General features: G+C 43.8%; 2 protein-coding genes across 2 annotated transcripts in view; both read right to left on the bottom strand.

Moving 5' to 3' along the window:
- Window positions 1-5,570, bottom strand: part of LOC124000477 (cGMP-dependent 3',5'-cyclic phosphodiesterase-like) — a 28,454-nt gene extending 22,884 nt beyond the window's left edge. Inside the window, exon 1 of the mRNA XM_046306852.1 lies at window positions 5,220-5,570. Coding sequence (XP_046162808.1) covers window positions 5,220-5,324 — 105 coding nt within the window. The 5' untranslated portion in view covers window positions 5,325-5,570. The remainder of the gene's footprint in view (window positions 1-5,219) is intronic.
- Window positions 5,571-8,816: 3,246 nt separating this feature from the next.
- On the bottom strand, window positions 8,817-24,021 carry LOC123999801 (arf-GAP with Rho-GAP domain, ANK repeat and PH domain-containing protein 1-like). The gene is made up of 29 exons (XM_046305823.1): window positions 23,768-24,021; window positions 23,579-23,608; window positions 23,294-23,379; window positions 23,009-23,143; window positions 22,824-22,893; window positions 22,590-22,710; window positions 22,126-22,343; window positions 21,909-22,015; window positions 21,630-21,829; window positions 20,759-20,844; window positions 20,370-20,549; window positions 17,261-17,435; window positions 16,447-16,572; window positions 15,707-15,842; window positions 15,412-15,514; window positions 15,134-15,308; window positions 14,667-14,882; window positions 14,300-14,515; window positions 13,641-13,746; window positions 13,296-13,443; window positions 13,081-13,158; window positions 12,830-12,904; window positions 12,582-12,699; window positions 12,217-12,330; window positions 11,826-11,959; window positions 11,636-11,718; window positions 11,349-11,399; window positions 11,157-11,220; window positions 8,817-11,066 (listed from the first exon to the last, which is right to left on the bottom strand). Exons 1-29 carry the CDS (start codon window positions 23,774-23,776, stop codon window positions 11,022-11,024), a joined length of 3,405 nt encoding a protein of 1,134 aa, XP_046161779.1. The 5' UTR covers window positions 23,777-24,021; the 3' UTR covers window positions 8,817-11,021.
- Window positions 24,022-26,288: the final 2,267 nt, after the last annotated feature.

Genomic DNA, 26,288 nt, shown 5'->3' with positions numbered 1-26,288 from the left:
CTCCGCTGTCCTGGCGTCGTGAGGGAGTTTGTTCCACCATTGGGGGGCCAGAGCAACTGACAAGACTTGGAAAGGTACACACCTGTCTATATATAAGGTCCAACAGTTGACAGTGCATATCAGAGCAAAAACCAAGCCATGAGGTCGATGGAATTGTCCATAGAGCTCCGAGACAGGATTATGTCGAGGCACAGATCTGGCGGGTACCAAAAGGGTACCAAAATATTTCTGCAGCATTGAAGGTCCCCAAGAACACAGTAGCCTCCATCATTCTTAAATGGGAGAAGTGTGCAACCACCAAAACTCTTCCTAGAACTGGCCGCCCGGCCAAACAGAGCAATCGGGGGAGAAGGGCCTTGGTCATGGAGGTGACCAAGAACCCGATGGTCACTCTGACAAAGCTCCAGAGTTCCTCCAGAAGGACAACCATCTCTGCAGCACTCCACCAACCAGGCCTTTATGGTAGAGTGGCCAGATGGAAGCCACTCCTCAGTAAAAGGCACGACAGCCTGCTTAGAGTTTACCAAAAGGTGCCTAAAGGACTCTCAGCCCATAAACATGATTCTTTGGTCTGATGAAACCAAGATTGAACACTCAAGTGTCACATCTGGAGGAAACCTGGCACCATCCCTACTGTGAAGCATGGTGAGGGCAGCATCATGCTGCAGGGATGTTTTTCAGCGGCAAGGACTAGGAGACTAGTCAGGATTGAGGGAAAGTTGAACGTAGGAATGTAGAGAGAGATACTTGATGAAAACCTGCTCCAGAGCGCTGAGGACCTCAGACTGGTGCGATGGTTCACCTTCCAACAGGACAACGACCCTAAGCACACAGCCAAGTCAACGCAGGAGTGGCTTCAGGACAAGTCTCTGAATGTCATTGAGTGGTCCAACCAGAGCCCAGACGTGAACCCGATCAAACATCTCTGGAGAGACCTGAAAATAGCTGTGCAGTGACACACCCCATCCAACCCGACAGAGCTTGAGAGGATCTGCAGAGAAGAATGGGAGAAACTCCCCAAATACAGGTGTGCCAAGCTTGTAGGGTCATACCCAAGAAGAATCTAGGCTGTAATCACTGCCAAAGGTGCTTCAACAATGTACTGGGTAAAGGGTCTGAATACTTATGTAAATGTGATATTTCAGTTAGTGTTTTTTATAAAAGTTTGCTAAAATTAAATTAAAAACATCATTTCCTTTTATTGTGGGGTATTGTGTGTAGTTTGATGAATATTATTACATTTTAAATCCATTTTAGAATATGGCTGTAACGTAACAAAATGTGGAAAAAGTCAAGGGGTCTGAATACTTTCCGAATGCACAATTTGCCAGCACTTGAATTTGTCTCGGACCTGTGCCTTTATATCCTCCAAACACAGCTTCTCTGGCATAATCACTTACATATAGTATAGAAGTAAAAGTTGCTTGTTTGAGTGGTTCTCAGCCTCATTCCATGTGAATAAGAGAGAAGATCTTAAGAGAATGTACCCTAGTACGGATGGATATAATATAATAATAATATATGCCATTTAGCAGACGCTTTTATCCAAAGCGACTTACAGTCATGTGTGCATACATTCTCAGCTATGCAGATTTAGGAACTTCATCTAAACAGGAAAGTCTGAATCTATATAAACAATGTTGTCAAGGGCTTATTGGGATGACAGAAGAGAGATAAACAGTGCCTCTCACCCCCAGCTGTAGTCAGACAAACACTGTAGTCAGACAAACACTGTAGTCAGACAAACACTGTTTGTTGGTATCATTAAACAACAGGTGGTTTAGATGAAGGATGGCCTGCTGATTCAGCTGTATATGAATGGGCCCAGATTGATTAGCAGCATGCTAGTTGTGGCCCGGAAATATCTTCCCTATTTTTACACAATTGCATGCGCACAGAGTGCGTCAGAGAGCTGACACTGACAGTAAAAAACACTGATTGACACCCTCACCCCAACTGTGCTTTGACAAGCTGCTCAACTGCCAGCACCAGCCTTCCATCGGACCTGTCTCCATTTGCAAACAAGGCTCTGGAGGGTGTTAGTTAGAGCTGAGCAGCACCCACATTAAGAGGCACCCCACTGATAAGTGCTGTGGACAGGCAGGAAAAGCATCACAGAGTTCAGAGTCATGCACCACTGTGGCATCACTAATGAGCAGACTCAACATGGGGTTCTTTGGGCTTGACACTCAACAACATCCCTGATTATCTCTGAGGCTGAGCAGCCATGACCTCATGCATAGGCACAGGCCTGCCTGCCTGTCTGTCAGTTAGCATGGAAGACCAACTGAGACTGTCAGTCAGAGTACTCATGGGAGGATTACTGTGGACATAGTCAGCTGTTACAGAGCTGAGTGGGGAGAACGGAAGTCAATGATATGAGTTCTACACTCTCCCAAACAAAGATTAATCCATTGTTCTGTTAACTTTCTGAGAGACTTCAAAAGAGAATCAATACACATTTGCCCTCAATACACATTTCAATTGATGATGTGGTTGGTGAAACATTGCTTCTTGAAAGTCCTTTAACTGGAAAACTTGACTGTTGATATACAACAGGCCAATGAAAATAATACTAAAGGAAAGTTGAGTGGATTTTCCCTTAAATATCAAGTCTAATATGGGGTGGCCCTAATGTCGTTGCTGCTGTACTAAGTATGCTGTTCATCCTGGACAATGAGCTCTATCCTGTAGGGAGAGTAATTTTCAAAAAAGCTTAAAGATGGCGCTGACAGAGGGCTGCCTCGCTTCTAGTTCTCAGGAAACTTTGCAAACATACAGGATGCGAGGCCCTCCCTCGCCCTTCTTTTGGAAAATCTGACCACCACTCCATTTTGCTCCTCCCTACCTATAGGCAGACACTCAAACAGGAAGTACCCGTGCTAATGACTGTTCAACACTGGTCTGACCAATCGGAATCCACGCTTCAAGATTTTTTTGATCACGAGGACTGGGATATGTTCCGGGTAGCTTCCGAGAATAATGTTCACGAATACACTGAGACGGTGACTTAGTTTATCAGGAAGTGTATAGGAGATGTTGTAACCACTGTGACTATTAAAACCTAGCCTAACCAGAAACTGTGGACAGATAGCAGCATTTGCGCAAAACCGCTTTTAACCATGGCAAGGTGACTAGGACTATGGCAGAATGCAAATAGAGTAATCATTCCCTCTGCAAGGCAATCAAACAGGTAACACGTCAGTATAGAGACAAAGTGGAGTCGCAATTCAACGGCTCAGACACAAGACGTACGTGGTGTCAACCATTGTTCCTGTACCCAAGAATGCAACGGTAACTGAATTAAATGACTATCGCCCCGTAGCACATACTTCTGTTATCATAAAGTGCTTTGAGAGGCTAGTCAAGGATCATATCACCTCCACCTTACCTGACACCCTAGACCCACTTCAATTTGCTTACCGCCCCAAAAGGTCCACAGACGATACAATTTCCATCACACTGCACACTGCCTTATCCCATCTGGACAAGAGGAATACCTATGTAAGAATAATGTTAATTGACTACAGCTCAGCCTTCAACACCATAGTACCCTCCAAGCTCATCATTAAGCTTGAGGCCCTGGGTCTGAACCCCACCCTGTGCAATTGGACGAGCCGCATCAAACACCCAAACTGGACAGTTTAATCTCAATCTCTTCATTCAAAGACTCAATCATGGACACTCTTGCTGACAGTTGTGGCTGCTTTGTGTGATGTGTTGCCGTCTCTACCTTCTTGCCCTTTGTGCTGTTGACTGTGCCAAATAATGTTTGTACCATGTTTTGTGCTGCTACCATGTTGTGCTGCTACCATGTTTTGTGCTGCTACCATGTTGTTGTTATGTTGTGTTGCCACCATGCTGTGTTGTCATGTGTTGCTGCCTTGCTATGTGTTTGTCTTAGGTCTCTCTTTATGTAGTATTGTGTTGTCTCTCTTGTTGTGATGTGTTTCGTCTTATATTTGCAGTTGAAGTCGGACGTTTACATACACCGTAGCCAAATACGTAAAAACCTTGAACATGCCTATATATAGACAAGGACCTGTCCTCCTGCAGCTTTGGAGCCTGTGATTTGTGTGAGGGTCCAATGAGATTTTTTTGTGAATCCTCCTACAACGAAAATAGCATCAGAGGGCCAAAGAAGGTGACTTGGCAGGGGATTCCAAAATAATTCATGTTCCCCTTCTGTCTGGCTTCGATCACAGGTGACTGTTAACAGGTGACTAATTTAACAGGTGTTCAGCATGCTCTATCTCCCTCCTTTCATCACTTAAATACACAGACAAAGACACAGATACACACATATACACTCCACGTTGCCATCAGTAAAGCATGAACCATTTGACCAACCAGCACAGCCAACTAAACAGCACAGCCAAACCAGAAGCATCTACAAATCAGCTGAGCATTGAACATGTAAATACCTCCAACTCTGAACATGAGGGAACCATCTCTCTCTCACAGGGATTGGCTCACTACTGCATGTCAAATGATTTCAGCAGAAATGTGACTGACAGCTGTCTCTATGGTATCCGATCATACAGTATCTCACAGACACACAAGCCAGTCCTATAGTTCTTAGAGTGCAGACACATGCAGTGGTGGTAATGTACTTAAGTACAAATACTTGAAAGAAATACTTAAGTAGTTTACTATTTATATTTTTGACAACTTTTAGTTTTACTCCACTACATTCCTAAATAAATGAATATATGTTTTGCTCCATACATTTTCTATGACACCCAAAAGTACTTGTTACATTTTGAATGCTTAGCAGGACGGGACAATAGTCCAATCCACGCACTTATCAAGAGAACATCCCTGGTCATCCGTACAACCTCTGATCTGGCAGACTCACTAAACACAAATGCTTCGTTTGTAAATTATGTTGAGTGTTGGAGTGCTCCCCTGGCTATCCGTAAATTTAAAAAGCACAAAAATCTTTGTCAGGTTTGCTTAATATAGGGAAATAATTTTTACTTTTACTTTTGATACTTAAGTATATTTCAAACCAAATACTTTTAGACTTTTACTCAAGTGGTATTTTACTGGGTGACTTTCACTTTTACTTTAGTCATTTTCTATTAAAGTGTCTTTACTTTTACAATGGGAGACGTTTTCAGCTACTGGACACGTGGCAGGAGGCTGGAACACTTTTTACTACTGTATGTCCTGGGGCTAGAAGAAGGAAGATAAGGGAAATGAGAGCAGAGTCTTACCTGTACGGAGTTTGAATATGGCCCTCTCTCCTCCACCGGCGGGAACACCTGCCGTCCCCCTCCCCTGAAGAAGCGAAAGAGGGCAATAAGAACCCCCTGCAGCATACCTGTGTTTCTATAGCGCCCTCCTCTCCCTCTTTATCACTTTCTTTATCTCTATGTTTCGTTTTCTATTTGTCTCTCTCCGTCTTTCAGCCACTAACCCTACGTCTCTATCAGTCTCCTTGACTCTCTTCCTCTAACACTCTCCTGGTTGTCAGTGGAGACAGAGTCTCAGTACATAAACAAGCCTACCCATATCTACACATGCTCCAGGCTTCTCACTCTCTCTTTCTCTCTCTCAAGTCTCTCTTCAAATCTCCTCCTCCCTAACTCTCTCTCTCTCTCTCTCTACTCTGCCCTGCCCCCCTTCTCTCTGGTCCTCTGTAGTTCAATTGTTAAATTATGGATCTTGCAACGCCAGTACAGTGGGTATGATTCCCGGGACCACCCACAAGTAAAAATGTTGGCATTCATGTCTGTAATTTGCTTTGGATAAAAGCAACTGGTAAATGGAATATATATTACAGTACTGTGTGTGGTTATTATGTTGTGTGTGCCTGTGTGTACATGTGTGCGTTTGTCTGCATGTGTGGTTTGGGCAATCCAGTATCTGCACACTGGTATGGAAACTGCAGTTTTGTGTGAGTGTCTGTGAATATCTCCAATGCCATCTCCACCTGCTCCAGAAAAACTGCAGGGCTCCAAAAGCAGATAGAGAAGCAAACACGAAATGCCTAGTCTCTCTCTCTCTCTCTCTCTCTCTCTCTCTCTCTCTCTCTCTCTCTCTCTCTCTCTCTCTCTCTCTCTCTCTCTCTCTCTCTCTCTCTCTCTCTCTCTCTCTCTCTCTCTCTCTCTCTCTCTCTCTCTCTCTCTCTCTCTCTCTCTCTCTCTCTCTCTCTCTCTCTCTCTCGCTCTCTCTCTCTCTCTCTCTCTCTCTCTCTCTCTCACACACACTCTCACTCTCACACTCACAGGGATATCGATCTAAGTGCCAACGAGTGAGAGATATTGTTTCAGCCCAGGGTCAGAGAGGCTGGCTCAGTGGGGGTGGGGGTTCCCTTTTTGCAAGCTCCGGTAACACAAGGCTTCATGGAGCAACATTCTATCACATGCACAAGCCTATCAACATATAATAGCACTGTCAGGTTGGTCTGTAGTGTACCGTACATAGCCTATGGTCATATTTATTTGGGTCATATTTATTTTTTTCTGTTTAAGTTTGAATTAAATGAAGGGATTTCTATTTCTATTACATTCTAATAATCCAGGAGGATGTTGTGACATTAATGTGACATGAATAATGGTCCTGTGTAAACATCCCGTTGAAGAGTCGTCTCCATTGTGACACAAGATCCATTTGACTCTGAGTCATATTTAGCAACTAAACAGCCATGAAGTGATATGACTTTCCAGTTAAAAGGTTTTGTTATTGATAGGCTAAAGCTGAACACAGAACATCGGGGGAATCATATGCAACGCAATCTCCTTTGTATGATAATGAGAGCAAAGAACCAAGACCCTGACATCAGAACAGGCCTGTCCCCTGTCAAGAGTTCAAAGCTGCTGCACCTACTGAAAAGCACAGCAAAGAAAACACCCATAAATACATCAGCATGTGCATTTAGCATAATTGTGAAATAAGACACAGATAATAACACAAAGGAAACGTCATAGGCTTGTGTGATTCTATTAGTTGTGAATAAAATAAACATAATCTCTCTTCAAGCAGAAAAACCTAATTATATCTGAATGCTTTTTTTATCGTGTACATAATTATACTGAATCAATTACCCCTGAATGAGAGCTGACTGGCAGAGAGTTAATAAAAATATTCACTTGAGCATGTAATAGGCAATTTATTGACATGACCAAACATGACCAAACAACAAAATGAGTTTTACAAATGGTACAAATTATTATAAATAAAAAGAAAACTATTTTTTAACAAATGTTAAGACCTCAGTCTATTTTTTCCTTCATAAAGCCTTTAAAGATTCATGTCACCACCGGGAAGATATTCCCTCTTTGGTTTCTAATCTAGTTTCATGATGGACCACTGAAAAAGTTTTTATAAAACATGTTGTACCAGTAATTGGCATGCAAGTCTTCTCATTGCAAGAGAACCACTTCCATTAAACGTAGAAAGATGATTCAGTCTATGTCAGAAGGTAATTAAATGACAGACCAGTCAGCAACATCTAAAGGTCTGCAAGATGGGAAGTGAAAAAAGCTGCACTAAAATGTGAGATTCCATAATGAATGTAGAATTTTTGTGTCAAATATGCAGGTTGACATTTGTTGTGACGGGTTTTTCCCTGGAGGCAGAACTGAGCGGTTTCCGCTCGATGGACCAGCTGCAAAGTCAAAATTGGCTTTATTGTAAAAATTTATGAAAACCAAAATATATTTTTGGTCTTAATTTAAGGTTAGGGTTAGGTATTACCTCCCTAACCCTACATTTGCACACACTGTGCATAGATTTTTCTATGGTGTTATTGACTGTATGTTTGTTAATCCCATGTGTAACTCTGTGTTGTTGTTTTTGTCGCACTGCTTTACTGTATATTGGCCAGGTCGCAGTTGTAAATGAGAACTTGTTCTCAACTGTCCTACCTGGTTAAATAAAGGTGAAATAAAAAAATGACAGTCAGCCGTGTGGTTAAGGTTAGAGTTAGGGTTAGGGTTAAAAACCGATTGTATGACTTTGTGGCTGTGCCAGCTAGTGACCACTCTGCAGAGCTGCCTCCAGTATATGAGTCATCTTAATGCCAATCTGTGTCAAATATGAGCAGGTTATGGTAATGTGTGAAGCTTAATGGGGGTAGTGATTTAAGAACTGGGGGTGAATGGAGTGCATGGTTGTTACTAGGGTGACTGAGCCTCTTCAACAGCCCTGAGTTCCTAATGTAAAGCAATTACCCACACAGCCTCACAGCTAATGACAGACAGCTGAAAAATAAAAGGATATTAGAAAGCCCTTTTATTGAGCGAGAGGCACTTAGCCCCACAAGAGCACCAATAAAACTTTATGGGAGATTGAGAGTGGTGGGGGGTCTAATGTGCTGTAGCTACACACAACATGCCAGAAACCCAGTCCTAAACCCTTTGTTACATCAAAATGACGATATAAACCTGAGAGAATTATAATGGGGTGGCAGGTAACCTAGTGGTTAGAGAGTTGGGCCAGTAACCAAAAGGTTGCTGGATCGAATCCCTGAGCTGACAAGGTAAAAATCTGCCGTTCTGCCCCTGAACAAGGCATTTAACCAACTGTTCCCTGGTAGGCCGTCACTGTAAATAAGAATTTGTTCTTAACTGGGTTGACTAGTTACATTTCAAAATAATAATAATAATAGAATGTGGGAAAACATTGAAATTGGGAACAGCAGGTGTGTGTGATCTGGTGTGTTAACCTAGGTTTTTGTAATGAAAGGCAGAGGTAGACAATGGGCTAGCATGATGGTGAATGGAAACAACGTTGTGTGGATGATTCATGTTGGTGCATGTTCTCATTTACCACAGGCACTTCATTTGCTTTAATAAACAATCAAAGTCTTGAAATGTTTTTATTTATGACAAAAATGGACTGTGATTGCCATTCAAATAGTCTAGACTCTAGATACAGCGGCAGTGTGAAGAGACTACCTACTACAGTGTTTTAGGCGAGCCATTTTTGCAAACACATCCATATCAAAGGCTACAATAAACAATTTACCATCAGAGATCTAGGGTGTAGAAATAATCTACTTCTCTACCTCTTCAGACTTTTTATTTTATTTTGAAGGAGAAATGATCAAACACTGACAGGCCTTTTATTTCTATGCTTCTTCTACAGTAGAAGTGGATTTATTAAATCGGTAATGTTTTGCTTTGATCAACCAAGTCAAAGAGGATTTTTAATGGCCACAGCATCCTGACCTCAGACATAAAAGGAACGGTGGGATAATGATTTTAAGAAACACAAAAACCATACACATTGTATTTCAAAGACAAATTCAACTTTGAATGATATACAATGATATCAACATTTCGTTATCACAATCTGGTACTCAGATAATGATGTATAATCATCATATTCTGTTGTACTTCAGACACAACCATCCAGCGCATCAACATGTATACACTTACATCTCTGCTGTTGTCGATGGCTGGAACTGCTGACTACGGCACAAGAAGGAGTTTCCACATGCCTGGCCCATTGCTGTCACCTGTCAGTCACAGTCCCAAACAGCTGGAACAGGGCCCCGTCTTCACAGCTCTAACCCCAGTCCACCCTCTCAGTACAGCGGAATGCTGTTATGGTGTCTATCTGAGCAGCAGCATCTCTGCAGCTCGTGAAGAGGAGATGGGTCGTTCCACAAAAAGAGTGGCATTTGCATCCCTTTGATATTTGAAGTAGAAATTGTGCACCAATATGTAGTGTTTATTGCTTGGTATATATGAAATGAAAGGCCTTTTAAAGATGTTCTCTCTAACTTTTGTATAATTTCAGCCAGTAGTTTGGAAAGTGGTGCTCTCTGTTATTTTGTGTACTACGTCGTTCATTTCATGTGATATGTTACACATTTTGCAATTTGCATGAAATCATATGTATTTTGCAATTTTGTGTGATATGGTCAAATAATTTGTGCATTATGCAACAAATGTGTTATGCTTAAGATCCCTGAGTGCATCTTTAATATAGACAACATGAAGAATTCAATCAATCAGATTTTTTTTGTATATGAATAAAGATTTACTAGTTCTAAAAGTCAGCTTTTTGACAGGTCCCTCTCTGACATCTAGGAGGAGTTTAACCAACTGAATTAACAACAACATCCCAAAACTATTTTTGTTGATGTTGTGAAGATTGCATTCAACTGCCACTCCCTGTTGTACACAACAAGCTTCCATTCCCCCTGTCACAAGGGGATTTCAGGCTTGAAAAAAATGAAATCATCAACCCTGTTACGGTCAACTCTGTTACTTTATTTGAAACGTTATTTAAAACGTGTTTTTTTATGAAGATAAAAATGTTTTTAAAGTTACACTTCTCAAAAGCCACCGACTTGGTGGAACGACCCAGATTTAGATACAGAGAGAGAGAAACCTCTGGGGCTTCGACCAGCCCGGCACTAGATCGATGCTGAATCTGCAATAGCAACCGGATCGGTCTCCTTTCCCTGCCCTGGCTGCTCTAAGGGTGCTGTCTAGCTAGCCTTACAATTCCTTTTCATGTTAAGGTTCTGTTAAAGGATGAGTTAATGAAATTAATGAAAGTAATATAAACTGCACATCTCTGTAATGCAACAAGCTGTGGTCTTGAGTAGTGACAGCGTAGAAATCCTGCTCTCCAATCATTACTGACGACCACTGTTACCATAATGACACGAACAGAAAGCACTGTGTCTCATCTTAGATGGCTTTACGACTGCAGCTCTCCAACATGGTCATTATGTCCCCATGAAAGAGAACCTCAAAGTCAACATCGCGTTTAGATTATATTTCTCATGTGCCTCTAATATTATTGTTACTCATTTTTAGAATGGGAGTTTGTTGATATAGTGTAGTTCTATACTGCCTCCCCTGTTATTACCATAGCTGTGGGTTATAAATAGGTTCAACCAAATATTGACAGAGAAAATATATACTTTGAGGTTATTGATTTGATATACAGTGAAAGCGCATTTCTTTCCAGGAAAGACCTGAAGACTTGAAAACATCTCTAGTAGTAGATGGGATGGGAAAGCAGGATCGGGTTATTTCCCCTTTAGCCTCAGATCAGGAATCTAGCCTGGAAGCTGCTGGCCACAGATCGCCATCATGCTATGAAAATGAATAAATACAAAATAAAGTGATGAGAAAAGCTCAAGTAGAAAAAAAGCAGGACATTTGATTTCACAAAAAGATAATTACCCGGAGGCTCATAAAAGTGGCCAGCCACTCGATCAGCTCGCTCTTTGATTCACAGCACAGGTACCTGAGAAGATTGGTAGCGGGCGAGGGTGAGTTAGAGAAGGGCTAGATCTTTACCATGATCCTCAGCAGAGCTTAAGTGCTCTAATTACTACTGTTTAACGATCTTCAGTTGCTACCCAAGATACTCACCATTGCTGTATGTCTCGTACTGCCTTCTCACACACTACAGTCATCCCCCAGCTAGAACACAAGATCATAGAGATCATAAGAAAGGAAAGCAAGGACATGATATGGACAGCTGATATGGACAGCTGATATGGACAGCTGATATGGACAGCTGATATGGACAGCTGATATGGACAGCTGATATGGACAGCTGATATGGACAGCTGATATGGACAGCTGATATGGACTGGGGGGGTATGGACTGGGGGTTGCTGGTTAAAGGCCAAAGTGGGACATTCAGAGATTCTCACCATGACGGTGGCTGTAACTTCCTCTTGATACCACAGTAGACCTTCAGAGCGTGGATTTGACACTCCCTCTCAGGCTGAGAACTCTACAAGATGGGCAAACAAGGCTGTTGTTACACAAATACTGCCTATACATTACAGGAGTCTCACACTGTCACAGAAACAACACACATCTCCTTCCATCCTCTCTTACCTTCACATCTTTGTACAGCCTTAGAGACAAGCCACTGAGCACACAGAGGCGTCTGCTGAAGGTTCCCTTACCCCTTTGACCTTTCTCTTCACAGAACTTGATCAGGCCGTTTCGGGAGACATCTACCCTGCCTGCTGTGAAAGGGTACATCCCACTCTCATTTACTTTGTACACATTTTCTACCATATCATTAACACATCTCCTTCCCCCTTTTCATTGGACTTTCTCTTCAGTTATCAATGTTTTTCATTTTTTTTACAGAATATATGCAATTGTGTAAGTATATTTATGGTATGTACTGGTCATCAAAATTCTATGTAGTAAAGTTGAACTTTGTCGTCAATCCAAAACTGACTATGTAGTCATTCACAACTCATTCAAAATACCGTACCTATGTAGGTAAGAATGGCCTCCATGTAGCAGTTCTTCTTGACCACCAGATGGCAGTCTTTACCCAGAGAGAAATAGATAGTCAGCGCTTGCTCCTGATAGTGCAATGGACGCTCTGTTGGGGGAACCAGAGAAGACACCATGTATTTTACCACTAGTTTACAGTTGAGCACCAGCTTTCATTATAACAATGTAAGATATTTCACACATTACCAACAGCTGTCCAACTCCTCAAACATTTAAGAAGAGACTTTGCAACTATATCAAATTTCAAAATTATTTATTTATATAGCCCTTCGTACATCAGCTGATATCTCAAAGTGCTGTACAGAAACTATAACTAGGTGAGGTGTTCTAAACCATTACCTATCTCCTGGTTGTTGTCGACCAGGAAGCAGCTCCAGTAGTCCCCCTGCTGTGGAGGGATGTTCCTGCGTCTCAGGACCTTACATACCAGCTCTTCAGCACTCACTTCCTGGGAGATCTGAGAGAGGGGAGCAGGCAGTGGAGCTTATGATTATCTGGGCACAGAAAAATTGCAGAAGAACACCCTGTACAGTAGCCTATGGATTCTAGAGTCAAAGGTGAAAGGTGAGAGTGCACATGGAGCTGACCTGAACCAGCAGCTCAGAGCCCTCCTCCTTCCTCTCCAGGTAAACCCCGCAGATGGTGAGAGGTGAGGGGCTTCCCTACAGAACAGTATGAAGAGAGAGACGCAGCAGGCCAACAGCCATCCTTAGTCCAGCAAATAGTAAGAGATAGATAGTATAGGTCAAGGAAGTCAGGACTTAATCATTTCAGTTGGGTGGCGAACAGCTGCTGCAAGGGTTCAGAAAATGTCATGATGCCATGGGTGTGTGCTCACCTCCTCTGTGTGTTCCTTCTGTGCTTTGATGACATGCGAGATCATGTCCAACTGTCTCTGAAACTGCTCTGCATCCACCTGCCACACAGACAGACAAATGTATTCCATCCATCTGATCAGGCCAATTCATTTGTCTTCTTGTGACAACACAGTACATTTCTCTCTCTTTGTCTTCTATAAATCAGTGGTCATCAGTGTGAGACAGACACACTCACATTGAAGATGTCCTGGTAGTTCTGGATGAGATCCTCTACCACCTGTCCTGCGCTGTTATCAGTGCCGTCCGTCTGGAAGAGCGTGGGACCAAACACAATGGCCAGGTTGTGCATGTTCATCTGATTCTCATCTGCAAAGCACTGGACGCTTTGGGAACAAAATCGGCAGATTTGTACAACAGCGATGCATGTCCTGAACTTTCAAAGATAAACTGTTTTTATTCTACTTATATGTGAATAAAGGACAAATGTCCTGTGGGAAAAGGTCCATTTTTCCATTCTGGAGGTAAATAAATAAAAAGAGAGGAGGAAGACAGACAGACAGAGGTAGAGATTGAGGCTCACCAGTAGAGGTGGTTGATGACAGCCCCCAGAGTGGCTCTGTTGACTCGGGGGAGGCTGTGGAGGAGGGCCTGGTACTGGGACACTCTCTCACTCATCTCACTGACAGCTGGTGGACATAGAAGAAGAACACCTACATATTACAGCGCAGCACACAACTCCCTATCATGGGGCTACCACTGAATATGATTACATGCACACACATAATTCTACATTAAACTGATTATGGCAGAAGGCAGAGTATGAAATTTGTCATGTAAACACCTTACTCTGCTTATCTTAATCTTTGTAAGGTCATAATCAAAGTAAGCATACGCCGATTAAAACACCTTGCTTTCTGAGCAATCTGTAGAATTATTAGGACATGTAAACACCTTAATTGGCGTTCCAGTGGTTTATTCGATCTGCGTATATGCAAGCACCTGGTAGTGCAAACCTCCTCTTATGCACGAGTGAGTTCAGAAAAACGTCTAAATTGTTTTTACTTACAAACTTTATATGTCTGAACTCAGAATCAAATAGTCTTTGCAAAAATACCATGGTCACTGTGGTAGAATGTTCATTTTAATTGACGATGATACGACTACCAAGACAAGCAGTGAAAAGCAGTGGTGTGGTCATTGTGGTCCACCAGTATTAGAATGAGGGTAGGCCAGACTCACTAGTGGTGTGGAGCCATGGCAGAGAGGCCTCATGGCCATTGAAAACCCCCTCTCCCACTTCCCTGAGGAACCTCTTCAGGACGTTTGCCACGTCATCCACCTGGCGCTCCCCTTCATTCAGACGGACCTGCCGGGCGTTTTGGCGGAGAAAGAACAGCAGGGCGGCGATCTTGGAGTTCACACCACACCTCCGATAGATGCCCTCTGACTTCAAACCTGGAAAGGAAATCTCCCATAAAGAAACACATCAACACTGAACCATTAACACAGACTTACAAATACACTGATAATGAAATGAGTGAAGCTAGTAAGAGCTTATCTTTTGCTAGGTATCTGTCCCGACCGATGCCATGCTAGGTCCACCCACCATGCTGTGTGATGTAGCTCATGCAGCGGTCCACGATGACAGGGACGTCTGTGTCAGTGAGCTGCTGCTGGTCCAGGGGGCCATCTCCTCTCCCTGAGCCCTGTTGGAGCCCACTCAGCCAGCCCTGGAAGTCAGGCCTCCTGTCCCCCTCCACACGCAGGCTCCTGCCTCCGTCCACCAGCACCACAGCACCAGCACCAGCCTCCTGCTCCATGGCTAAAACAGGGACACAAAACAACATACAGTGTCATGACTCACACAATCAAACACTATCTACATCAGCATGTACATCAATGTAGTAGCTGTTTTATTCTGTTGCAACCAGAAAATATAGCACTCTTACATCATTAGTACAACAACACACACTAAAAACTTAAACTTCACGAAATTTCTCCCTCTACAGTACATCCTAATACCTCCACTGTGGCAGTTTCAGGAGTGACTCACAGAGCTCCTTTATTTTGCGCAGGTCGATGTTCTCCACTCGATCTGCTCCGTGGAGGAGTAGGAGCAGTCTGGAGCCCCCAGGGAGAACCAGCCCAGGAGGGGGCTATGGTGGCTCTGGCCCTCAGTGTAGCTCAACCGACCCACCCTCGCAAAGGGCCAGCACACCAGGTCCTCTGCTGCAGAGGGGACCAGCGCCTGACATGCAATTAGATAAGGCAGTACTATATACACTAGCAAAACTACTAATTACCAGTCTATCATGATACTCAATGAAATCTAGTTTTAAAGAGGTGGTTACCTTGGCGATGGCCTTGATCCACCCTTTCACTTTGTCAGATGAGTCTTCTCCAAATAGATAGACTCTCCCAGAGTCATGGTACAGCTCAAAGGAATGGGCATAACTGAGCCAGGAAAGGTACAGTGTGGTAAGAAATATATATATCAACATTTTACTAAAGCCTACACTGATAGGGTTTTATAAATTCCCAATTATGCCTAAATGGTATAAATAATGGCATTTGTTACACCCTGGAAAAGTACATATGATCTGCTCATGTCATTACTGATGGGAGTGAATGTGTTGCCTGTCTTACCCATGTTTCCCTGGGGGATTGACCAACAGACACAGGACATCACTCATCTTCATCCCGCCGCTCTGACTGGAGCTCTTCTCACTCTCATAGTAGCTGAAGTTACCTTGGTTCAGAGAGCACCAGCGACGGCTAAAATCTAGAGAAAATATAGACATTTAGCTGATGGTAACTGTATTGGCATTAATAACACTTTCCTAAGAGGACTGTCCAAGTTGGTCATTATTTCACCTAACCAATAGACATTCAGATCTAAACAGGGTTGGGGAGTAACTGGAATCTGTTTACAAAAAAACTGTAGCTGTAATCAGTTATATTACCAGCAAAAATATTGTATTCAGATTACAGATACTTTTGAAAAACTAGATGATTACTTCTTGGATTACTTTAAAATTCAGAAAGGATGTTTGCTAAATAAAATTATGACACCTTTCTATTTTCTCAATGAAAAAGGCGGAAGTTTAAGTTTGTTCCACTAATAGTCAGACCACTATTATGACACACCAAAAGCGTTTGATTGATCCTTTGTGTCTTCTTCTAATGCCTCTTAAGGGAAAAGTAATCAGATTACGTTATTGAGTTTGGGTAACCCAAAGGTTATGTTACTGATTACAATATTGGACCGATAACTAGTAACTGTAACAGATTACATTTAGAAAGTAACCTACCCAACCCTGGATTTAAAGCATGTCCAAACAAATCTCAGAGTTTCGAGTTTATACATAGTGCCATGAATCACCAACCTCCTTTTGCTTTGCACTCTGTTACTGGCCGTATTGAAGAAGCGGTCTTGAAGAGATAACCAGTGTGTGAGACAGGGAGAGCAGCCTCTAGGAGTGTGTGATTTCCAGCCCTAGACCCTGGCAGATCTAGAGAGGAAATAAATAGAACTACTGATGGCTCCTATACTGAACAAAACACAGTACAAGTTGAATGTAAAGTTGGAGAGGAGGGTTCCCTTTCATATATTTTATTGGAGTTTTTCTTTTTTTAAGTGCAAGACAACACAAAACATGCCACCTGGTGGTAGAAAAGCTACACAGCATCCATAAACAACAAATTCATACAATAGGAGTCAAAACAACACCCACAAACAATTGACAACAAAAGCATGGAGCAATAATAATGATAGAGTTGATTCAGGACCTTTACGACACCAGCTACGTTGTGGTCAAGAGCTTCGGTTGCAAAAACTAAATAAAATCAATCCAATTTATTTATAAATCAAATGTATTTATAAAGCCCTTCTTACATCAACTGATGTCCCAAAGTGCTGTACAGAAACCCAGCCTAAAACCTCCAAAAAAGAAAGCAATGCAGGTGTAGAAGCACGGTGGCTAGGAAAAACTCCCTAGAAAGGCCAGAACCTAGGGAGAAACCTAGAGAGGAAGCAGGCTATGAGGGGTGGCCAGTCCTCTTCTGGCTGTGTCGGGTGGAGATTATAACAGAACATGGCCAAGATGAGGGGTGGCGAAAAATAGGTGCATTGTTCCAGACCTGTAAATGCACCCAGAAAAATATATATATATAAATGGAGCAGAGAGATGAGATTCCTACCTGTGTTGTGGTTGTGAGTTAAGAACTCCACCTGTAATATCTGTCCATAGTGTTGGGCCACAGACACAGGGCTGGGCAACTCTGGATCACCTGTATAACAGTTCACATCTGCTCCACAGAACACCAGAGACAGAGTCTCCAATACATCATCCGTCTGAACGGTACTGCACAGAGCCTGAGAGGTAGGCAAGGAGGAGGGAGAGAAAGAGAGAGAAGAGAGAGAATCAGAGAGCAGCAAACACGTCTGGACTTTTGAGAGTATAGGATGGAGAGAGAGAGAAAGAGAGAGAGAAATATATACAGTTGAAGTCGGAAGTTTACATACACTTAGGTTAGACTAATTCAAACTCGTTTGAATTTCTTGTCAACAAACTATAGTTTTGGGGAGTTGGTTAGGACATCTACTTTGTTCATGACACAAGTAATTGTTTACAGACATATTGTTTCACTTATATTTCACTGTATCACAAATCCAGTGGGTCAGAAGTTTACATACACTAAGTTGACTGTGCCTTTAAACAGCTTGGAAAATTCACGAAAATTATGTCATGGCTTTTGTGATAGGCTAATTGACATAATTTGAGTCAATTGGGGGTGTACCTGTGAATGTATTTCAATGCCTACCTTCAAACTCAGTGTCTCTTTGCTTGACATCATGACAAAATCAAAAGAAATCAGCCAAAACCACAAAAATTATTTGTAGACCTCCACAAGTCTGCTTCATCCTTGGGAGCAATTTCCAAATGCCTGAAGGTAGTATAAACACCATGGGACCAGGCAGCAGTGGAAGGAGACGCGTTCTGTCTCCTAGAGATGAACGTACTTTGGTGAGAAAAGTGCAAATCAATCCCAGAACAGCAGCAATGGACCTTGTGAAGATGCTGGAGGGAACAGGGACAAAAGTATCTATATCCACAGTAAAAGGAGTCTTATATCGACATAAACTGAAAGGCCGCTCAGCAAGGAAGAAGCCACTGCTCCAAAACCGCCAGACTACGGTTTGCAACTGCACGTGGGAACAAAGATCATACTTTTTGGAGAAATATCCTCTGGTCTGATGAAACAAAAATAGAACTGTTTGGCCATAATGACCATCGTTATGTTTGGAGAACAAAGGGAGAGGCTTGCAAGCCGAAGAACACCATCCCAACCGTGAAGCACGGGGGTGGCAGCATCATGTTGTGGGGGTGCTTTGCTCCAGGAGGGACTGGTGCACTTCACAAAATAGATGGCTTCATGAGGTAGGAAAATTATGTGGATATATTGAAGCAACATATCAAGACATCAGTTAAAGCTTGGTAGCAAATGGGTCTTCCAAATTAACAATGACCCCAAGCATACTTCCAAAGTTGTGGCAAAATGGCTTAAGGACAATAAAGTCAAGGTATTGGAGTGGCCATCACAAAGCCCTGATCTCAATCTCATAGAAAAATTGTGGGCAGAACCAAAAAAGCTTGTGCGAGCAAGGAGGCCTAAAAACCTGACTCAGTTACACCAGCTCTGTCGAGAGGAATGGGCCAAAATTCACCTAACTTATTGTGGGAAGCTTGTGGAAGGCTGCCCGAAACGTTTGACCCAAGTTAAACAATTTAAAGGCGCAATGCTACCAAATACTAATTGAGTGTATATAAACTTCGGAACCACTGGGAATGTGATGAAAGAAATCAAATCAAATTTATTTATATAGCCCTTCGTACATCAGCTAATATCTCAAAGTGCTGTACAGAAACCCAGCCTAAAACCCCAAACAGCAAGCAATGCAGGTGTAGAAGCACAGTGGCTAGGAAAAACTCCCTAGAAAGGCCAAAACCTAGAAAGAAACCTAGAGAGGAACCTGGCTATGTGGGGTGGCCAGTCCTCTTCTGGCTGTGCCGGGTGGAGATTATAACAGAACATGGCCAAGATGTTCAAAAATGACCAGCATGGTCAAATAATAATAATCACAGGCAGAACAGTTGAATCTGGAGCAGCAGCACGGCCAGGTGGACTGGGGACAGCAAGGAGTCATCATGTCGGGTAGTCCTGACATGGACTAAATAAAAGCTGAAATAAATTATTATTCTGACATTTCACATTCTTAAAATAAGGTAGTGGTCAGAGACCTGGCCGGGTGGTGCCAGAATAACAACCTATCCTCAACGTAACCAAGACTAAGGAGATGATTGTGGACTCTCATCAACGGGGCTGTAGTGGAGCAGGTTGAGAGCTTCAAGTTCCTTGGTGTCCACATCAAACACACACTAAAAGGTTCCAAACACACCACGACAGTCGTGAACAGGGCACAACAAAGCCTTTTCCCCCTCAGGAAACAAAAATTATTTGGCATGGGTCCTGAGATCCTCAAAAGGTTCTACAGCTGCAATATCGAGAGCATGGTTGGTTGCATCACTGCCTGGTATGGCAATTGCTCGACCTCCGACCGCAAGGCACTACAGAGGGTACTGTGAACGGCCCAGTACATCATTGGGGCTAAGCTGCCTGCCATCCAGGACCTCTACACCAGGCAGTGTCAGAGGAAGACCCTAAAAATTGTCAAAGACCCAGCCACAGACTGTTCTCTCTACTACCACATGGTAAACGGTACCGGAGTGCCAAGCCTAGGACAAAAATGTTTCTCAACAGTTTTTACCCCCAAGCCATAAGACTCCTGAACAGGTAATCAAATGGCTACCCAGACTATCTGCATTGTGTGCCTCCCAACCCCTCTTTTACGCTGCTGCTACTCTCTGTTTATCATATATGCATAGTCACTTTAACTATACATTCATGTACATAAAACCTCAATTGGCCCAACCAACCAGTGCTCCCGTACATTGGCTAACCAGGCTATCTGCATTGTGTCCCTAATAACTTTTTTGCACTATTGGTTAGAGCCTGTAAGTAAGCATTTCACGGTAAGGTCTAAACCTGTTTTATTCGGCCGACGTGACAATTTAACTTTGATTTGATCCTAACTGACCTAAAACAGGCAATTTTTACTAGGATTAAATATCAGGAATTGTGAAAATGTTTAAATGTATTTGACTAAGTTGTACGTAAACTTCCAACTTCAACTGTATATAGGGAGCGGGGGAGAAAAGTGATATTTGACAGTATGTGTGTGTCTCACTTTGTTGAGGGCCTCCTGTTGGCCAAACAGAGCATGGTAGCGGCGATATTTCCCCTGACAGTACTTAGCAGAGACAAAGCGCTGGCGCTTCTCACTATCACTTGATGGTTGGAGCGCCTCGCTTGGTGGTGTGTTAGCTGCCCAGAACAGGTTTACCCTGTTGTTACCTAACAGGAACACCTGGTGAACAGGGAGTGGCATTAGAACCTTGATCTGAAAGATGGATCCCTTTATTGAGCTATGAGAGAGTTCTTCTTTTCAAAGGAAAACATGTAAATTCATGCAAATATACAAAAAGAGGAACCATAGTGTGAGGAACATAAACAGAGGAAGACCACATATGGGTGGTGAGGATGAGGTTCCTAATAAAATACTCATTAGAAACCTACCTGAATAAGGTTATCAGTCCACACCTTTTCATCCATTCTCAGACTGCGAACTTTGGACACACTCTGGCCCAGACCCCTGTGCACGCCTAAACCACAGAGAGATGTCAGAATTTGATGTCAATGTCCTCTCCCAGGCACATCCAATGGAAATGTATGTGCACTGTACCAATGTGGTACAACTTATTGACCTGAAATAGTTGTTTATCAAGTTCTATTTTATTTGTCACATGGGCTGAATAGAACGGGTGCAGACTTCACTGTGATAGGCTTGCTTACGATCTCTTCTCAACGATGCAGGTAAAAAACAAAAATTGTAACACAAGAGGAATAAAATGCAGAAGGATGGAGCTATATACAGGGAGTACCAGTACCAGATCAATGTGCAGAAGAACAAGGTATTTGAAGTACAAGGCAGGGTAAAGGGACTAAACATCAGGATAGATAATAATAAGAGCAAAATAGAGAACAGAGTAGCAGCAGGATATAATTAGCATAGAAGTGTGTGTGTGTATGTGTGTGTGTGAGCGTGTATGCGTATGTATGTTTGTTATGTCTGCATGTGTGTGTGTGTGTGTGTGTGTGTGTGTGTGTGTGTGTGTGTGTGTGTGTGTGTGTGTGTGTGTGTGTGTGTGTGTGTGTGTGTGTGTGTGTGTGTGTGTGTGTGTGTGTGTGTGTGTGTGTGTGTGTGTGTGTGTGTGTGTGTGTGTGTGTGTGAATGTAGTGTATGTGGATGTGTGTGTGTTTTTGTGTGAGAGTGTCAGTGTAGTGTGTGTGACTGAGTGTGTAATCTGATCACTATAGAAACTGATCAATGCTCTTGACCATTCACTCTCTGAGTTTGGTCTGCCATCTAGGCAAGGTTCTTCTGTACCTGCACAGCATTTGCAAAGGACCACACAGAGGTTGACAGAGGCCCAGTCTGGATGGGGGGCGCCACAGTCTGCACAGCGCTGGTTGGCCTCCACAGCCCAGATCTTCTGGGCCACCACATCGCTGGACAGAGAGCGACTGACACAGTCCTGCAGGGCCTCCACCCACTGATCCCTCTGCTGCGCCGACTCGGCCAGGAAACTAACCAAACAGAACAGGGGTCACAGAGGGTTCACTGTGGGATGACATTAAAGGGTCATAGGTCAGAGGTCAGTCTCACCTGAATGTTCTGTAGAAGGTGGTGAGGTTGAAGGCCCGTTTGTCTGTGCTCTTCACAGTACCCACATTCATCTCAATGTAGGTGATGCCAACACCCTGGCTGTGCTCCTGATGACAGAGAACATCACAGGTTTTTAAGGATAACTGACTCCAAAGGACTTTCATGAACATTTTATTTGATTTAATTCAGGACAAATGCATGCACCATGGATACACACCTCAGCGTTCCCGTAGAGGAAGACCCTGTCAGCACAGATGACTACATAGACCTTGGAGCGCAGTCCATTCATCTCCAGGTATCCTTGTTTACTAATGAGAGAGACTCCACTATCACGCTGTCCACTAGTAAAACTGAAGTTCATAAGGGACATCTCCATGCTGCTACGACGCTGCTGAATAGTTTCTTTCAGTACTGACACCCATTCCTCCCTGACAGCTGAAAACAGACACACACACACACACACACACACACACACACACACACACACACACACACACACACACACACACACACACACACACACACACACACACACACACACACACACACACACACACACACACACACACACACACACACACACACACACACACACACACACATAGATTGCACACAGATTGCACACACAAAGTATTCATGTTTCCTCATTGTGATCATTGTTATTTTAGGCTGAACACTTACTGTTGTTTTCTGCACGGAACAAGAAAGTCCTGTTCCTTGTCACCACCTCAAACTTCTGCTCTCCAACGTTAAGCACGTCAGTGACAAACAGTATGGCTATGATCCGCTTTGAGTAGACCTCCTGAGGAATAAGGAGAGAAGGAGTGAGAAGGGGAGGGTCTAATAAGTAAGGTATTTCACAGTATACACTCTGATCTGTGACACTATGTGTGGGTCTATGGAAGACGTCTGAACCTTCTCATTTTGAAAGTATCGCAGGTACTGTGCATCCAACATCACCCAACGCTTCTGGAAAATAAGGCTCCTGCAGATAAAACAGAGATTACTTACACTCTAATGCATGCACACACACACATGCATGAACAAACACACAAATGCGTGCATGTGCACGCACGCACGCATGCACCTCTCTCTCTTACCCCTGAGGTGGGGTCTTGTCCAGCCAGCCCATCTTGATAACAGGAGTATGGTGAAGATCAGAGTCTCCGAGGTCGTATGATCGTGACAGTGTGCAGGCAAGATAGATACTGTCTTCATCAACCGATGATGTTGTCCTGAGAACAGAGATACACACAAAAGTGGCAAGCACATCACCTTATCTCATCATGTTTTCTCCAGTTTCTAGTCAAGTATAATATAACCAAAACATGCAATCGAAGGAATCACACACAACTCACATGCAAAACAGTTCAAAAGAAACACACCTGCTCGCTTCAATGTCTTCACACTCAACCTCCTCCATACTAAACTGACTGCGGAAGCAGTTCTGCATAGCTCTCAATGAATCCTCCTATGGTCCAGAATACAAAATGCTAACAATGTATCAAAATGTCATCTTTTATACTTCAATGACTGTGTACAAAAATAACTCTGGCATGTGTACGATCACTAACATAAACACCCATCAGTCAGTCACTCTAAACATCTGTAATCCCACAAAATAAGAGACAAATGTAGTACCTAAACATCCACACAGATGCATAACGTACCTGGTCTGCCATGACATCTGAGACGAATAACTGAAGCCAAAGGATTACAGTAAATAAATAGTTGCTCGGTTATGTCGGGAGATGTACAGCTGCGTCACGTTCCAATGAAAAACCACACCATCCAACAGAGAGTCAGACCTCACAACTGATGGTAAGGAAGTAAATTAATACAGTAACTTCATACAGTACCTCATTCATGTTTTCTCAGAGTCTGAGATTAGTTCACATTGGTAAACTGACGGGGTTCGAGTAAGAAATGGGCACTGTCATCTGGTAACCTGCTTGGGATTGCGAGCCCCATCCGTCTGACAATGTTCCTCTTATCACAGCAGGTATATACAGGATGTGGGCTTAGTAAACTGCTGTCAGAGAGACTGATGTTCCTCATGAAACTGCAATCACCCTGAACAAACAGCCTCTGTCTGACATTTACAGCAGCTTCTCTAATGGCACAAGGCCACAGGCATATGAGTAAGGTATGAGAGAGAGAGAGAGAGAGAGAGAGAGAGAGAGAGAGAGAGAGAGAGAGAGAGAGAGAGAGAGAGAGAGAGAGAGAGAATCATTGCCCAATAGAGGGAACAAGGTCCCACCAAGTATAATATGAGCATAGAGCATAGACTCTATGGCCAGACTCACATATGGCAGCCTTTGTGATCAGAATGCTTGAAATAAATATGGATGGTATCACAAATAAATATCATAAATAAGATTATTCTGTGCCCTGTCACGCAATAAAGTTATGTTGTAGTATGTAACACTGACCAGATGTTCAAAAGTCAAATCATCGTCTTTACCGGTAAACATTTGGCTGGATTAGCCAGCTAATAGTGGAAGTAAACAAACATTTAACATTTACATTTAAGTCATTTAGCAGACGCTCTTATCCAGAGCGACTTACAAATTGGTGCATTCACCTTATGACATCCAGTGGAACAGTCACTTTACAATAGTGCATCTACATCTTAAGGGGGGGTGAGAGGGATTACTTATCCTATCCTAGGTATTCCTTAAAGAGGTGGGGTTTCAGGTGTCTCCGGAAGGTGGTGATTGACTCCGCTGTCCTGGCGTCGTGAGGGAGTTTGTTCCACCATTGGGGGGCCAGAGCAGCGAACAGTTTTGACTGGGCTGAGCGGGAACTGTACTTCCTCAGTGGTAGGGAGGCGAGCAGGCCAGAGGTGGATGAACGCAGTGCACTTGTTTGGGTGTAGGGCCTGATCAGAGCCTGGAGGTACTGAGGTGCCGTTCCCCTCACAGCTCCGTAGGCAAGCACCATGGTCTTGTAGCGGATGCGAGCTTCAACTGGAAGCCAGTGGAGAGAACGGAGGAGCGGGGTGACGTGAGAGAACTTGGGAAGGTTGAACACCAGACGGGCTGCGGCGTTCTGGATGAGTTGAAGGGGTTTAATGGCACAGGCAGGGAGCCCAGCCAACAGCGAGTTGCAGTAATCCAGACGGGAGGTGACAAGTGCCTGGATTAGGACCTGCACCGCTTCCTGTGTGAGGCAGGGTCGTACTCTGCGGATGTTGTAGAGCATGAACCTACAGGAACGGGCCACCGCCTTGATGTTGGTTGAGAACGACAGGGTGTTGTCCAGGATCACGCCAAGGTTCTTGGCGCTCTGGCAGGAGGACACAATGGAGTTGTCAACCGTGATGGCGAGATCATGGAACGGGCAGTCCTTCCCCGGGAGGAAGAGCAGCTCCGTCTTGCCGAGGTTCAGCTTGAGGTGGTGATCCGTCATCCACACTGATATGTCTGCCAGACATGCAGAGATGCGATTCGCCACCTGGTCATCAGAAGGGGGAAAGGAGAAGATTAATTGTGTGTCGTCTGCATAGCAATGATAGGAGAGACCATGTGAGGTTATGACAGAGCCAAGTGACTTGGTGTATAGCGAGAATAGGAGAGGGCCAAGAACAGAGCCCTGGGGGACACCAGTGGTGAGAGCGCGTGGTGAGGAGACAGATTCTCGCCACGCCACCTGGTAGGAGCGACCTGTCAGGTAGGACGCAATCCAAGCGTGGGCCGCGCCGGAGATGCCCAACTCGGAGAGGGTGGAGAGGAGGATCTGATGGTTCACAGTATCGAAGGCAGCCGATAGATCTAGAAGGATGAGAGCAGAGGAGAGAGAGTTAGCTTTAGCAGTGCGGAGCGCCTCCGTGATACAGAGGAGAGCAGTCTCAGTTGAATGACTAGTCTTGAAACCTGACTGATTTGGATCAAGAAGGTCATTCAGAGAGAGATAGCGGGAGAGCTGGCCAAGGACGGCACGTTCAAGAGTTTTGGAGAGAAAAGAAAGAAGGGATACTGGTCTGTAATTGTTGACATCGGAGGGATCGAGTGTAGGTTTTTTCAGAAGGGGTGCAACTCTCGCTCTCTTGAAGACGGAAGGGACGTAGCCAGCGGTCAGGGATGAGTTGATGAGCGAGGTGAGGTAAGGGAGAAGGTCTCCGGAAATGGTCTGGAGAAGAGAGGAGGGGATAGGGTCAAGCGGGCAGGTTGTTGGGCGGCCGGCCGTCACAAGACGCGAGATTTCATCTGGAGAGAGAGGGGAGAAAGAGGTCAGAGCACAGGGTAGGGCAGTGTGAGCAGAACCAGCGGTGTCGTTTGACTTAGCAAACGAGGATCGGATGTCGTCGACCTTCTTTTCAAAATGGTTGACGAAGTCATCTGCAGAGAGGGAGGAGGGGGAGGGGGAGGAGGATTCAGG

The sequence above is a fragment of the Oncorhynchus gorbuscha genome, linkage group LG16 (genome assembly GCF_021184085.1).
Source record: "Oncorhynchus gorbuscha isolate QuinsamMale2020 ecotype Even-year linkage group LG16, OgorEven_v1.0, whole genome shotgun sequence".
Classification (NCBI taxonomy): Eukaryota; Metazoa; Chordata; class Actinopteri; order Salmoniformes; family Salmonidae; genus Oncorhynchus; species Oncorhynchus gorbuscha.
This window is presented reverse-complemented; position numbering and strand designations above follow the sequence as displayed.

Bases quoted from the DNA above. Each gene is read 5' to 3' on its own strand.
- LOC123999801 (XM_046305823.1), bottom strand. The intron at 22,016-22,125 runs GTGTGTATCCAT...CTCTGTCATCAG, and splicing joins TCCTCTACGGGAACGCTGAG to GAGCACAGCCAGGGTGTTGG. The intron at 15,515-15,706 runs GTAAGACAGGCA...TTCCTGGCTCAG, and splicing joins AATCCCCCAGGGAAACATGG to TTATGCCCATTCCTTTGAGC.